The sequence below is a fragment of the Bombina bombina genome, chromosome 6, assembly GCF_027579735.1.
Source record: "Bombina bombina isolate aBomBom1 chromosome 6, aBomBom1.pri, whole genome shotgun sequence".
Taxonomy (NCBI): Eukaryota; Metazoa; Chordata; class Amphibia; order Anura; family Bombinatoridae; genus Bombina; species Bombina bombina.
This window is the reverse complement of record NC_069504.1, coordinates 802,956,482-802,971,043: the sequence shown is the minus strand read 5'-3', so window position 1 is coordinate 802,971,043 and position 14,562 is coordinate 802,956,482. Positions and strand designations below refer to the sequence as shown.

The window sequence follows — 14,562 nt, the reverse complement described above, 5'->3', positions numbered from 1 at the left end:
TAGATGCATCTAATTTTTTAAGTTACTTTGCCCCAAGGAAAAAGCACATTTGAAAACTAGTATTTACCATGCAGCACTATCAAAGCAGCCCCAGATATCCTTCCATTTAACCCTTTCATGACAGGTTCATAATGTCACAAATTGAAATCCTGCGATCGTGCACACGATCATGAGATTTCAATTATGGGATCGAGTCAGGAGGGGGGCGTCCCTATGACGCTAGGCACGCCCTCCAGAACGCGATCACATTCAGGAAGTGCCATTGGCTTCAAGACAGCCAAACGGCTATGACGTTGTATTTTGTCCTAACGCCGCTAAAGCCCAGTGCCGTTTGGACGGAATACAAACGGCATAACGGCGGTAAAAGGTTAAATTATAAAAAGCAACATTGAAGCAGGAGGAGATTTTTTTGTCTTTTAAATAAAGATTATTGAAGAGCAAATTAATGGCTGCTGATAATAAATGTGGTGTAGGATGCCCTAAGATTACTGACTTCAGAGACATCATTTCTCATGACATTATGAGGGCTAAACATCTGTAAATGGGTTTATTTTACTTGTACATTTACTTTGTTCACTATTTTATATTTGGATGTGTCCCATAATATATGGAAAATGACAACTTGTTCAATTAATTATGGGAGTTAAAAAGATGATTTGTGCTTTGAAATGGGAGGACACAGAACAAATTTAAGTCAATGCTAGTTAATCCGCTTTCCACAGAAATGATTAATAGGATTATAAAAGTCATTGCAATTTCATAGAAACTGCAGCTCGCATAGTCTGTGTGTGCGCAAGGTGACTAGTAGATATTTGTCATGCAACAATGACTCAACACTGATAGGAGTGTCCTTTTTCATTCATGTTGCAACCAATACAGATATCAATGTAACGCACAAGCAATACTCTATATTAAAGGGACACTGAACCCAAATTTGTTCATTTGTAATTCAGAAAGAGAATGCAATTTTAAGCAACTTTCTAATTTACTCCTATTATCAATTTTTCTTCGTTCTCTTGCTATCATTATTTGAAAAAGAAGGCATCTAAGCTTTTTTTGGTTTCAGTACTCTGGACAGCACTTTTTTATTGGTGGATGAATTTATCCACCAATCAGCAAGGACAACCCAGGTTGTTCACCAAAAATGGGCCGGCATCTAAACTTACATTCTTGCATTTCAAATAAAGATACCAAGAGAATGAAGAAAATTTGATAATAGGAGTAAATTCGAAATTTGCATAAAATTTCATGCTCAATCTGAATCACAAAATTAAATTTTTGGGTACAGTGTCCCTTTAAGTGTTTAAATCTAGTTCTTTTAAAGAAGATGTAAGAACTTCACCAGTAATTTGTTTTAGCACCAATTATCTACTGATTAACCAATTTCCCAAACAAACTATGGGATGCAGTGGACAATGAAGCCTTTAGAAGACCGTGGAGTAAGAGGGTCTGATATCATTGATAAAGAATGTTTGAATTATCAGAAAGCTGCTGCAAAATGCAAACAGATGCAGAAGTGACTGCATTTCTTGTAGCGGTAGACTTCTTTCTGAATGGTCACTATGGAAGTAGATGATTGTAGAAGATTCATAAATACACAGGGCAGGTTGAACGTTTCATAGGGGAGCTGGGTTTCTCTCCCTGTCTGAAGGGATACATCTCATAAGTAAGGTTAGTTACAAAGCAAGGCATCTCTTTATACCCAGCATACTGTCCTTTGCTCTGGAATTCATAAGCTACCAGGCCACCAAGACGGGTGAGGATCTGGTTCAATGTGAGGTTTTTCTCCTCTCCCTCCAATAGGTCACAGAGAGTTTGTAAAAAGATAGATCCTGCTGGATTTTGAAAAGCGACATACCCTGTGGAGAAATAAAAAAGTTAAAAGTTCAGACCACATATCATTCCTTACAAGGACAAAATGTCTCCACGTCTCACAGCGGCTTTATGTCTGTTAATTTGTGACACTATACTTTAAACTGATACTAAACTCAGTTTTTCATTTCAGGATTCAGATAGAGCATGCAATATTAAAGCAACTTTCGATTTTACTCCTATTATCAATTTTTCTTTGTTCTCTTGTTATCTTTATTTAAAAAGCAGGAATGTAAAGTTTAGGAGCCGGACAATTTTATATTCAGCACCCTGGATAGCGCTTACTTATTGGTGGTTACATTTAGCCACCAATAAGCAAGCGTAACCCAGGTTCTGAAAAATTGTCCGGCTCCTAAACTATTACATTCCTGCTTTTTAAATAAAGATAGCAGGAGAACGAAGAAAAATGAATAATAGGAGTAAATTAGAAAGTTTCTTAAAACTGCATGCTCTATCTGAATCATGAAAGAAAAAAATTGGGTTTGGTATCTCTTTAAGGTAAAATAGAGCTGCAGACTCAGCACCCCCCCAGAATCTATCCCGCTACAAAGCAAATACTGTCAGCTTTTATCCAGTATACTGTTGGCTTTGTATCCTGTTATACTGTATCCTATCCTCTGATTAGCTACAATCAGGCAAGTTATATATGCAAAAGCTCCTTTTTAAGAGTCATCCATTTTGTCTTATTACATCATGTAACCTGTGTATCTGCCCCTTCTCCTTGTAGCAAAAACTACTCCCACTCTTTTGGTCTTGGCACTCGCTTTCAAAATGTACTTTGTTTCCCACAGACTCCGCACCACCCGCTTCACCTGGAACCCTCTCTCCTGCAAAGTACAGACTGCCAAACTGAATAACGCACTCCCACTTCCTCCCCATCATTCCACACACCTGAATTGAGTGTAGTTTTAGGAACACACCCTGTTATTCCCACAGTTAAGTCTTCTTATACCAACTTATCCATTTAACTACATTCCTCTTAACTTCAAAATTATTCTGTTCCTTCATTTCACTAATTTATGTTCACATATACCTGCATACCTCTCATTGTCTCTGATCTTGCAGGAATATCACTGGTTGGTAGGTCTGCCTCCTGTCCCTCCAGGAACTTCCCCCATTAGGACAAATGTTACTAGGGAATCCCTGGCTCACATCTATACACACCTCCCAACCTCACCCATGACACACCCATGCTCCAATTGCTCCCGTCATGGTCCCACCCACCAAACACCAGAAGCCAATGTCCACAAGTCCCCTTCACATCACTGTCCGAGAAAGCCCTTTGGGCTGTACCTACTACCATATTTCACATGTGTAAATCACAATTCTTTCTTAGCCTTTCACTATTGTTTTCTTTCTCTATCATATCAGACCTATTACTTTTAAAATTGTCAGCTCTTTTAGGTGAAGCTAAATTGCAGGGCCCTCCTAACTTTATTCAGGTTTTCACTTAAAGGGACACTCCGGTTAAATTAAATTTTCATGATTCAGATACAGCATGTCATTTTAAACAACTTTCCAATTTACTTCCATTAAAAAAAAATGTGCACAGTCTTTTATATTTACAATTTTTGAGTCACCAGATCCTACTGAGCATGTGCAAGAATTCACAGACTATACGTATATGCATTTGTGATTGGCTGATTGCCATCACATGGTACAAGGGTAGTGGAAATATACATAACTTTGAATTTTTTTATAAAAAAATCTACTACTCATTTGAAGTTCAGACTAAGTGCTAATGCATTGTCTTGTTATCTTGCATTTGTTGATTATGCAAATCTAATGTGTTGACTGGTCCTTTAAAGGGGTACCATACTCAAAACTTTTTCTATTATATTGTATATGAAAGAGCAGCAGATATATATGTTAATCTTTTTTATGCAAAAAAAAATATTTTAAGGAAAAGTGATTGAAATTTGAATAGAAACTAACAGGAAGTAAATGATTATGCAGAACTAAAGGCCTGGGACTCTACAGCTCACTGGTTTACAGGGACTGCATCCACAGAAAATGTGGTTTATTCTGCACAGGATCCAATTTTCAAAGGACTGAAGTAGATTTTAAAAATAATCCAAATATACAAATATAAATAATATTTTAAATTTAACAGAGAAAACATGAGTATCATGTCTCTTTATATTTACATTATTGACCCATATTTGGAATGCTCCCACAAATAGCACTGTATAAATTTGTTGGGGATTGATAAATAAAAATGATAATTCTAGAATACTTCATGTACAAAGCTATTGAGAGCCAACTAATGTTAAGATTCATTCTTGACCCTTTGTGTGGTTAGGGACAAAAGTAATCTAGCACAGTTGCCTTTGAGTAAAAAAAAAAACCCTCAGGAGGGACATACCTTCAGTGGTTGCAAACATGACGACTGTATCATTAGGAATAGACAGTATGTGAGAAAGACCCTCTGTATCACCTGGACCACTGTCTGTCTCCAGTGCCACTCCTTCATCAAGTTCAGACCCACGACATGCCTGGAAATAAAGCACAGCATTAGTCTGATTACAATTCAGTGTGATAAATACGATTCTCATATTTTGTAAAAAAAATGTCAACAGCAGCATGTTGACAAATGCAAGATCAAAGCTCGAGAAGTGAGTGTAGTGTAAACCAAAATGGAAATCATGGAGACACTGAAATCTTAACATAGTAAATATCACAGTGCCTCCATTCTTCCCTCTCTGTATCAATATTGTTGTGCATCTGGCTGTCAATCTTGTTGTGAGCAGCTATTAAGCATAGACATCCTGGTGCAAGAGTGGTGTCACTGATGATCTCAGGTAAGGTTATGGATAGGGGTTAAGGGAGTTTGCATCCTCTGACAATTTTGCTTGTGAAATTCCTCTTCCAACAACATTGTTACTGACACATTTGAACTACTATAGTAACTGTGCAACTCAAATATTTTGCCCGCTGTAACATAGAATCCTGACCGCATTTCCAATGGGTACCTACTGTTGCTGCTTCTACTGTGGTCCCCAGTACTGGCTTGCAGTTATTACAAATGTTAGTTATCCCTTGTGTGCTAAACTTGGACAGCTACATGTATCAAATGTCATGTTACTGCTAGTATTCAATAAGATGCTGCTATCCTCCCACACTCTCTTTGGTAGTAACCACTACATCTGCCATTTTTATCCAATAACATCACTCCCAACCCTTTCCCATATTCAATGTACTTAGCTCTGTTTTGGGTTCCCCATAAATACCAATCTCTGATAAATTAAGGACCAAATATCTCAAGGCCTTTACTCCTACTAGCCAGACTGCCTCTTCATGAGGAAGATGTCTATAGCCAGCTGCTTACATATCTAAATCTACACAAATGCATCTTCTCGCATTTGGTACCCGACAGTACATAGCCTTCACATGTGGAGCATAGCCCTCTGGTATAAACTGCTCCATATTAGTGCATCTCTCCTTTGGATCTACCTGCACTTGATCTCCCACAGAATAAATTATCCAAACTCATTACCGAATTTTCCTTCATCTTGCTTTTCAGATTCTGTTAGATATACACTAGAACATTTTATGTACTCATCACTTTTCGTTCCTGTTTTATTTTGCTGCAAACAAATATATTCATTTCCATTACTTCAACTGTGTTCTAACCCTCTGCATATCTCTCTATACACACCAGTTCATCTTTTTTTCATATTCTCTAAACCAGTGGTCTCAAAGTAAGGCCCTGGGGCCATTTGCAGCCCCCCTGAGATAGTTTTATATGGCCCTCCCTTGTTTAATAGGTTAACCATTAAAGGAATAATCTAGTCAAAATTAAACTTTCATGATTCAGATAAAGCATGCAATTTTAAGCAACTTTCTAATTTACTCCTATTATCAGTTTTTTTTTGTTCTCTTGGTATCTTATTTGAAAAAGCAGGAATGTAAGCATAGAAGCCGGCACATTTTTGGTTCAGCACCTGGGTAGCGCTTTCTGATTGGTGGCTAAATGTAATCACCAATCAGCAAGCGCTACCCAGGTGCTGAACCAAAAATGGGACAGCTCCTAAGCTTACTTTCAAATAAAAATACCAAGAGAACGAAGAAAAATTGATAATAGGAGTAAATTAGAAAGTTGCTTAAAATTGCATGTGAATCATGAAAGTTTAATTTTTACTAGACTATTCCTTTAATTTGGGCTGTCAATTCTTTTCTTAGGGTTCTAAGAAGTGTAACTAGTTTATGTTCTATAAAGGCAAGATAAATATGAATACAAGTGTCCAGTGTAGACTCCCACCATCCACTGCTTGGATAAATATCACTTTTAACATAGTTATACAGTTCCAGACAGATCACTTCACTTGGCACTCACAAGATAAATGTAGACAAATTGTGTATGTCTGTTGTGGGCTATAACTCCCACTATGCACTTCTATTTGGGTAAATGTCACTTCCAGTTCCTAGTATATCTAGCACTTACTCAGTTCAAGTGGCCCCCATGGGCGAAGAACACTTGGCCAGTGGTCCCCAGATACATTGAGTTTGATACCCCTGCTCTAGTCCTTTCGAACATGAGACTGCAAAGTTCCAGACACCTAGATCAGGGGGAGGAACTAACATTGGTGTAGCAGGGGCAGTGGCACAAGGGCCCAAGTCTTGGAGGGGGCCCATAACAGCCTGTCTATACAATAGGGGTGTGTAGAATGTGTACAATCCTAATGCAGGGGAGCCTTTTATTAGTGCGGTTTGCAGATCTATCTATCCTCAAAATTATTATACAACACAGCATAGATATTATTACTATTGCTTCTGAGTTACCTATGAGACCCAAAAAAAATTAAACCAGGGTCCTCTGTTTATAGGTCCACTATTGACCAGGACAATATGCCACCAACTCTCCCGCTGCTTCTTAAGATTCACTACTTTTCCTCTGGTTTTCACACCTGCGTCTATTTCCAGTTACTTCAGTATGGACCGCTTCCCTGTCTTGCTACATTTCACATAACTACATCACACAATTATACACTGACTCTCTTTATTTCTACTACCTCAGGCCCGCACATGAGTGCTTCTAAACCATAACTAAAAGCCGACTGAAGGATAAATATGAAGTATACAGGTTTTTTTTCAGGGGGTCTTTGGGTCTCATCTACTACACATTGCAATTTATTTTTTCAACCCCCTCATTGTTTACCTTTCCTTTACCTCACTTCTTGGTTTGTGTCGAGCACTGACCATTAAAGGGACAGTCTAGGCCAAAATAAACTTTCATGATTCAGATAGAGCATGTAATTTTAAACAATTTTCCAATTTACTTTTATCACCAATTTTGCTTTGTTCTCTTGGTATTCTTAGTTGAAAGCTTAACCTAGGTGGTTCATATGCTAATTTCTTAGACCTTGAAGCCCACCTCTTTCAGATTGCATTTTAACAGTTTTTCACCACTAGAGGGTGTTAGTTCACATATTTCATATAGATAACACTGTGCTCGTGCACGTGAAGTTATCTGGGAGCAGGCACTGATTGGCTAGACTGCAAGTCTGTCAAAAGAACTGAAAAAAAGGGCAGTTTGCAGAGGCTTAGATACAAGATAATCACAGAGGTAAAAAGTATATTAATATAACTGTGTTGGTTATGGAAAACTGGGAAATGGGTAATAAAGGGATTATCTATCTTTTAAAACAATAAAAATTCTGGTGTAGACTGTCCCTTTAAAATAAATAAATCACTATCTCGAAAACTCATGGAAGCTAGCATCTGATATGTTTAAAGATGACATGTTACTGAAAGGGGGGTACAAAGTAGTCCCCAGTCTGTGGACACCACCACATGAAATTAAGTCTCTCCCTTTCATTGGGTAAACACAATTACCTGTATAAAAAATAGTTTTGGTATCCCTGCCAAAGCCGGGCAGTTGCTTGGAGACAGCATATTATATATATCTGATAGACGTATCTGGTTACCGTGGAAGTCATAAATTATCCCTTCTTGGCCGTGGCTGGAGAGAACACTGATGAAGCAGTCACCTTGAGGCTTTTCACTCTCTGTAAAGCAGATACAATTATGTTAGACTCTGCAAAGACATGGGATCAAGAGTCAATAAGAGCAAATATACAGTATTTTTGGGAGCACAACCAAGGTCTTGCAGAGCCAAGCAACCTATATGATGCAGAAGAGTGTTTCTCGACCTCGATCATCAAGTACCCCCAACAGGTCAGGTTTTCATTATAGCTGAACTAGTGCACAGGTGAAATATTCAGCTGATGGGTGAGAGCAGGTTAGTAACCATGGTTACAGATCAGCTGGATTGTGACATTTTATTCACAAAATGTAAGTAGACAACCCTAGAAAATTTACAACACAATAATGCAAGGCAATATAACCCAACACATTGCAGTACATTCAGACCACAAAATATACACTGCAGAACACCGAGCATTGAAGTCGCACAAACCCGATTGCATTTTCTCAAGTGCGCTAACCTGACATGGCATTCCAATGTTCTTCACATAGAATTATATATATATATATATATATATATATATATATATATATATATATATATATATATATATATATACACATACACACATATATCCAAAGAACGAACCCACCCTTCTGAGTCAGCTACCTGGGTGCAAAGATGTCAGTAATACATGCACAAAATGAATGCACTCACAGGGATTTTATATACCATTAAAGTCAAAATTTATTGACGTTTCGGGGACTATAATATCCCCTTCATCAGAATGTCCCCGAAATGTCAATTTCGACCCATATGTGGGCCTTCTTCAAGACAATTATGATTACTGTAATGCAGCATGCATTACTCGCAACGACGTACAATGCCTGACTCCCAGCTGAGCAGCAGTATCAGAGAGAAGAAGGCCCACATATGGGTCAAAACGTCGACATTTTGATTAATATGAAACAAATTTGGAAATAAAATTACATTGTTCTTTGCTTCAAAATAAGTCCTGTGAGTGCCCTCCAACATCAATACATTTCTAAAGAAAAAACCCAAACTAAGCGTAAAAAAGAGAACCCAGGATAACTAAAAATATATCTATATCCAAGGGTGCACAGGGGGCATCAAAACTTAAATTATTCCCAACAAACCAGAGAGAATCAATAGAAGATAGGAAAGATAATAAAATAAAGCATGCCATAGCCAGCACTCTCCAAAAAACAACTGGAGAGTGCTGGCTAGGGCATCCTTTATTTTTTCTATCTTCGCTATCTCCTATTGATTCTCTCTGGTTTATTGGGTGTGATTATATATTTATCCCATAGATGAGCACTCTCACTTCCAGGTCAGCATGCCAGGGTGCTAGTAAATAATGCATACAAGTAACAAGAACTTGCACTCACTGGTCTTTGCTTCAGAAACACACAATTTATTGTAACGTTTCGGAGACAGAGTATCCCCTTCCTCAGACCTCAGACGTCTGAAGAAGGGGATACTCCGTCTCCGAAACGTTACAATAAATTGTGTGTTTCTGACCGAAAGACCAGTGAGTGCAAGTTCTTGTTATATATATATATATATATATATATATATATATATATATATATATATATATCTTACACCTCATATCTTTAAGCACTTGGTGTTATTATGAGTAACTGTACTTGTAAATGTATTTTTGATATATTTTGTGCAACTTTTTATTCAAGTATAACAGTTAACCAGAGCTCTGAAGTCACACTAACCCAATGCGCATTAATCTGCAGAGAATATAAAGGAACAGAAGCGCCACATGACCTAGCACTGTATATACTCTTGTGAGATAATGTATATGAAGTTTACACTCACATTTAGAGAAGCACCCCTCTTGGTGCAAGTTGAACAGGCTAGAATCTAACAGTCACCCAGCAGACTGACCTCCGGTGTGGCTCGAACTCCAAAATAGCAGGATACGATATCCTAGCAGATAATCCACCAAAAGTCAGGTGTGTCGCAGAATAAAATGGTATAAAGGCAAGAAGTGCAAAACTTACTTTATTAAAACAAGTATAAAAACAAGCAACGCGTTTCTCAGTCAACCGAGTGACTGTTTCATCAGGCTTAATCAATGCACATTAAATTCAATTGCACTTGAGCGAACGGGTTTACTTTCTACTTGTAATACACACGCTACATCCAACACGCGCAAACACCCAAGATAAACCCCTTTTCGCTCGCGTGCAACAGTTAGCACAGCACTCATAATCTATCCCTAGGTATCTATGTCCCAGACACTACAGAGGAGCAGGTCTAAATCTTAGACACTATAGAACAGATCCATGTGCTAAAAGCTAAATAACCTTAAAGGGCAATAAAACTCAAAATGTATTCTATTGTATATAAAAAAAAAATAATTATAGAAAGCAAACTGTTACAATCTACATCCTTTTTTTTTTCTTACCCAATAATGGAGCTCATTTAATTTCCTTAAGAGAGGCTAGAAAGTTTCCGCCATATTTACGTTTGGTGAAATGTATCCACCAGCAACATTCTATACAGTGCTTGCTTAGATCAGAGCATAAGTTAATTAACATCTATCTCTAACTATAAACAAAACAAAAAAAAGTACTCCCAATATTGTAAAAAAAAAAAAAATCTTATTAAAACTTAAGACTTCAGCAGCTTTTTGGGACACATGCCCCTTTATCAAGCTTTAAGTGTAGCTGATGTTTTAAGCTTTAATAAAATAGTTTTCACAATATTGGGAGTACAACCTTCATATAATCTTTTGTTTATAGACACTTAAAGGGTCTATGGGGGAGACCCAGAAGGTTTTTTGCACCCACAAGGGTGATTTTGAGTGCTAGTCTAAACTATTTTGCATGCTCTATCTGAATAACTAAAGTTTGATTTAGACTTTACAGACTCATTAACCTCTTTGATGCACATGATGACTCCTTGTCAGGCACATCTACTTATGCAGTGTAGATAACGAACACATATTAGTCATCCTGGGGGTCCCCATGCCTATACGGATCCTGTGGACCCCTGCACTGCAAATGGGTAAAGGTCTTTTTTCCTTGCAGTCTCCTTTCCCATCTCTATCTCCTTCCTACAGATACGGTGAGGTTACCACTGAAGCTTGTGGTGGTGTTACAAGTGGGCAGGACTAAAAGCAGGTAGTTGGCATCTGGAAGCCAGGGGCTGGAGAAGAGGGCTCCAAGTTGCAGGTGACTGCTGTAAAACCAGTGAATACCTGTAGCAGCATGTAAAATGTAGTTTAAACTGAGGAGGGCTCTTTAAAGGTACCCCTCATTTGCAACTGCATTGCATATATTCCTCTTTCAAATGAGGGTTCACTTACCTCCCTATAATGCAACTGATCACTTTTAAAAATGATGATTTCCTACTCCACTAAAAAAACAAAGTGATTTCAAGTAGTGGGGGAGTGGTGGCTACTACAGAGCCTCTATCTCCCCCTTTGATTTCCTTAAAGGAGTATGAGACCCCTCATATGAAAGAGGTAATCCATCTCTGTAAAATGAGGAGTCACACCACCTCAATTTGCGGGTGATCACCTGTTCTAAATATTCCACCTATCTGTATTTTTAGGAAGTAAAAGGGGAACATTTTAGGACCCCTGACCCCCCCCCCTTTTTATCCCAATGACCTACCTAATTTATTTTTTATGGGAGGGCTGTGGCCCAAAAAAAACTAAAGACAGCATACAACACACACACACACACAAAACCCCTCACATAAGCATTTGTATCAGGGGTGGGCTTTCCCTATTGCCCCCTAGAATGCATAAATAAATGTAAGACCTTTATTTAAAAGTAGCAATCCTGCTTTTTTAAATGGGTGGTCCTCTGTTCATAATAATGACAAATACCTCTCAACTTTGGTTCTAATTTTGGGGTTCTGATACCTTTATTACCCCCTCACCATAATATATCACAAAACCGTGCATTTAAAATGGGAGAGGTTTCACTATTCAAATAAGGGGTTTCATCACGTTCATGTCCTTATAGCTATGAAGTGATTGCCATAGTAAAACTGATAACCTGGGAGTAACCACTAGCCACATTTTGTTATTCTGTTGATATTAGGGCTTATAGATTATATTTTGTCTGAACTAATAAAATAAAAAATAGGAATTAAAATATATGAGAGAACTGGGACAGTGTAAACATTGGTGATATAACTAGTTTAGGTTTTTTGTTTTGTTTTTAAATATTTTTTGCTATGTTTTGCGAGTTTGAATAGGGGTAGGAACATGCATACATTGTCAAAATGGGTTAAAGTAATAGTAAATCCTAGGGTTTGTGAAATGTTCGGATTTACCAGTGGAACAAATAAAGGGGACTTTCAGTCATAAAGTATAAAATACTTCATGTTGAAATTTCCTTTATTTGTCTGAAGCGTTCGCCATGTCGCCCGCAGCAGAATGCTATTTTTCAGTGAGGTGACGTTTCTACCTCTTAGCCAATAGCTGTGCGGGCCAGCTGGCATTATGCCGAATAACTAGCAAGCTATTGGCTAAGATCACCTCACTGCAAAATAGAGTTCTTCCATGGGCTGCCTGAGGCTCTCAGTGCAGAGAACGCTACAGATATTTTATACTTCATGGCTGAAAGGTGAATGGATAATAAAATGTGTGACATATTTAGGAAATAACGACTCATATGCTGATACTTACTATGTACACTATAAAAACAAAAAGACACAAAAATGGAAATTTTAGCTACATTTCATATAGTGGCATTTTCTCATATGATATTTCAGCAAACTAAAGTTATTTTCTAAAAATGCTTGGTCTGCTAAAAAAAAAAAAGTAATTTGTGTGAGAAAGTCACGTTTTCTGTGTAAATGCAATGAGGGTAATCAACTAAAAATACTTCTAGCACAGTTATGTATAAAATGGCTCAGCAGTGAAAGGGTTAATGTCCCTTTCAGTCCTCAGACCAGGAATTACAGTGCACTCACCGCAAACTTTAGCTCAATGTTAATTCCTTTACAAGTTACTTTTCCATTATTCTGGTAGATACTCTACCAGAAATCTACATATGAATGTTTTATCTCCTAAAGCCTGCTGGGGGCTATCATTATGCAAAAGTTCCCATCTCACCCCCATTACCTTTCTTGTACAGTTCTCGGATTTCTGTAACGCTGATATCAAGATGGAGACTGACTTTGTATCCAAGACGGGTTAGGATCTTAAACAAACGTCTTGTATCACTCTTCGCTCCCTTACGTGGATCCAGTACCTCTCCAGTACCACCTGACGTTCTTTTAAATTCAGTCATAGCAATGATCAATGCCCGTCCCTTTATTACTTTAGACATGATCTGTTCCAAAAACAGAAAGAACAAAAAAAATATAAACTCAACATATATTTAAATATCATGTAAATAGAGTACTACATGAATGCAGCACAAAAAACTATTTATGACAGTCAAAAAGAAAAAAAAAACACAACCAATTCCTCTAAATATCAAGAGGTGCACTATAAATTGTGACATTTATGTTATTAAGTGTTATATATAAATACATTTGTTAACAATAGAATCATAATAATAATGTTTTGGCCCTTAATCTGCATTTTTTTTTATTAGCAAACTTGTAATTTAGTGAATACTTTTTCTTAGATGATTCATCTTAAAACAAAAATATTTATGTTTTTATCCCTATCAGTAAATGTCAGCTCAGGGTGATGTTTTTTCTATTATTTTGGAGTATGGTGATTATATATATATATATATATATATATATATATATATATATAATCAATCCTTAGCAACACACATCAAATGCTAAAGAATTTTAAAAAGTTATATTATAAATCTAATCAAAAGAAAAAACATTATATTTATACACATAAACACACTGAATCACAGGACATTAAACAACTTGAATCTGCCATAAAATATTTAAGTATGCATGGGAAAAAAACAACAAATTTTGCAAAGGACCTTTATTTTTATTTATTTTGCAGAATTTAGCGCCCTGCACAGTGATTATTTAGTTTAAATGAGTAGGAGCTATTTATACACGTTGTAAATTGGCCACATCAAATAGTATAAGATAACAATACTCAGGAGGCATTTCAAGGGGAGTAAACTACAGAAAAAAATGCTAACAAATTATTTAAATGCTTTTGAAATATATTCTATGCATTTATTTTGCAACACAGAGATTCATTTTTTGTGCATATATAAAAAATTACTTTGATGTCCCTATAAAAAGAAACACAAATATAAATTGCATTTAACCTGCCCCAGATTTAACCACAAATGCTTGTGAACTCCTGTAGACATATATTATTATTCTGTACAGCTCATATAGTGATCCCACAATTTAATTAAATCTAATTACCTTATGTATAATTTAAGATATCCCAGGACAGACAGTGAAGTGTGTATTCTGCTTTTCCTAAGTAGATATCTTGCAACACAAGTCTATATAAATAGTTTAAAAGTGGGTGTGGTTAAGATAGTAAGGTGTGTACCTCAGGGAAATACAGTTCACACACCTCTCTTTTTTATTGTTTTATTGTATTTTTAAACGATTAACATATATATTAATCCTGAGTCTATAATGACATTTTTTAGCAAGTAAATTTACACCTCTAATTACCAGGCATTTCCTTTCTTATGCAATCAGTTAAGAGGAGTTTCTTTGGGAAACCCAACCTTGTGACTCAAAGCACTGTTTCCTGGAAACCTCATTACTGAGTGCTTTGGTCACTCAGTTCTATACAGATAATGCAGGATGTGACA

The 14,562-nt window shown here is 36.9% G+C and overlaps 1 protein-coding gene across 1 annotated transcript; it reads right to left on the bottom strand.

Moving 5' to 3' along the window:
- Positions 1-1,587: 1,587 nt before the first annotated feature.
- LOC128664638 (caspase-7-like) lies at positions 1,588-14,185 on the bottom strand. Its single transcript, XM_053719452.1, has 5 exons — positions 14,159-14,185; positions 12,921-13,131; positions 7,708-7,880; positions 4,238-4,367; positions 1,588-1,859 (listed from the first exon to the last, which is right to left on the bottom strand). Exons 2-5 carry the CDS (start codon positions 13,126-13,128, stop codon positions 1,588-1,590), a joined length of 783 nt encoding a protein of 260 aa, XP_053575427.1. The 5' UTR covers positions 13,129-13,131; positions 14,159-14,185.
- Between the last annotated feature and the right edge of the window lie 377 nt (positions 14,186-14,562).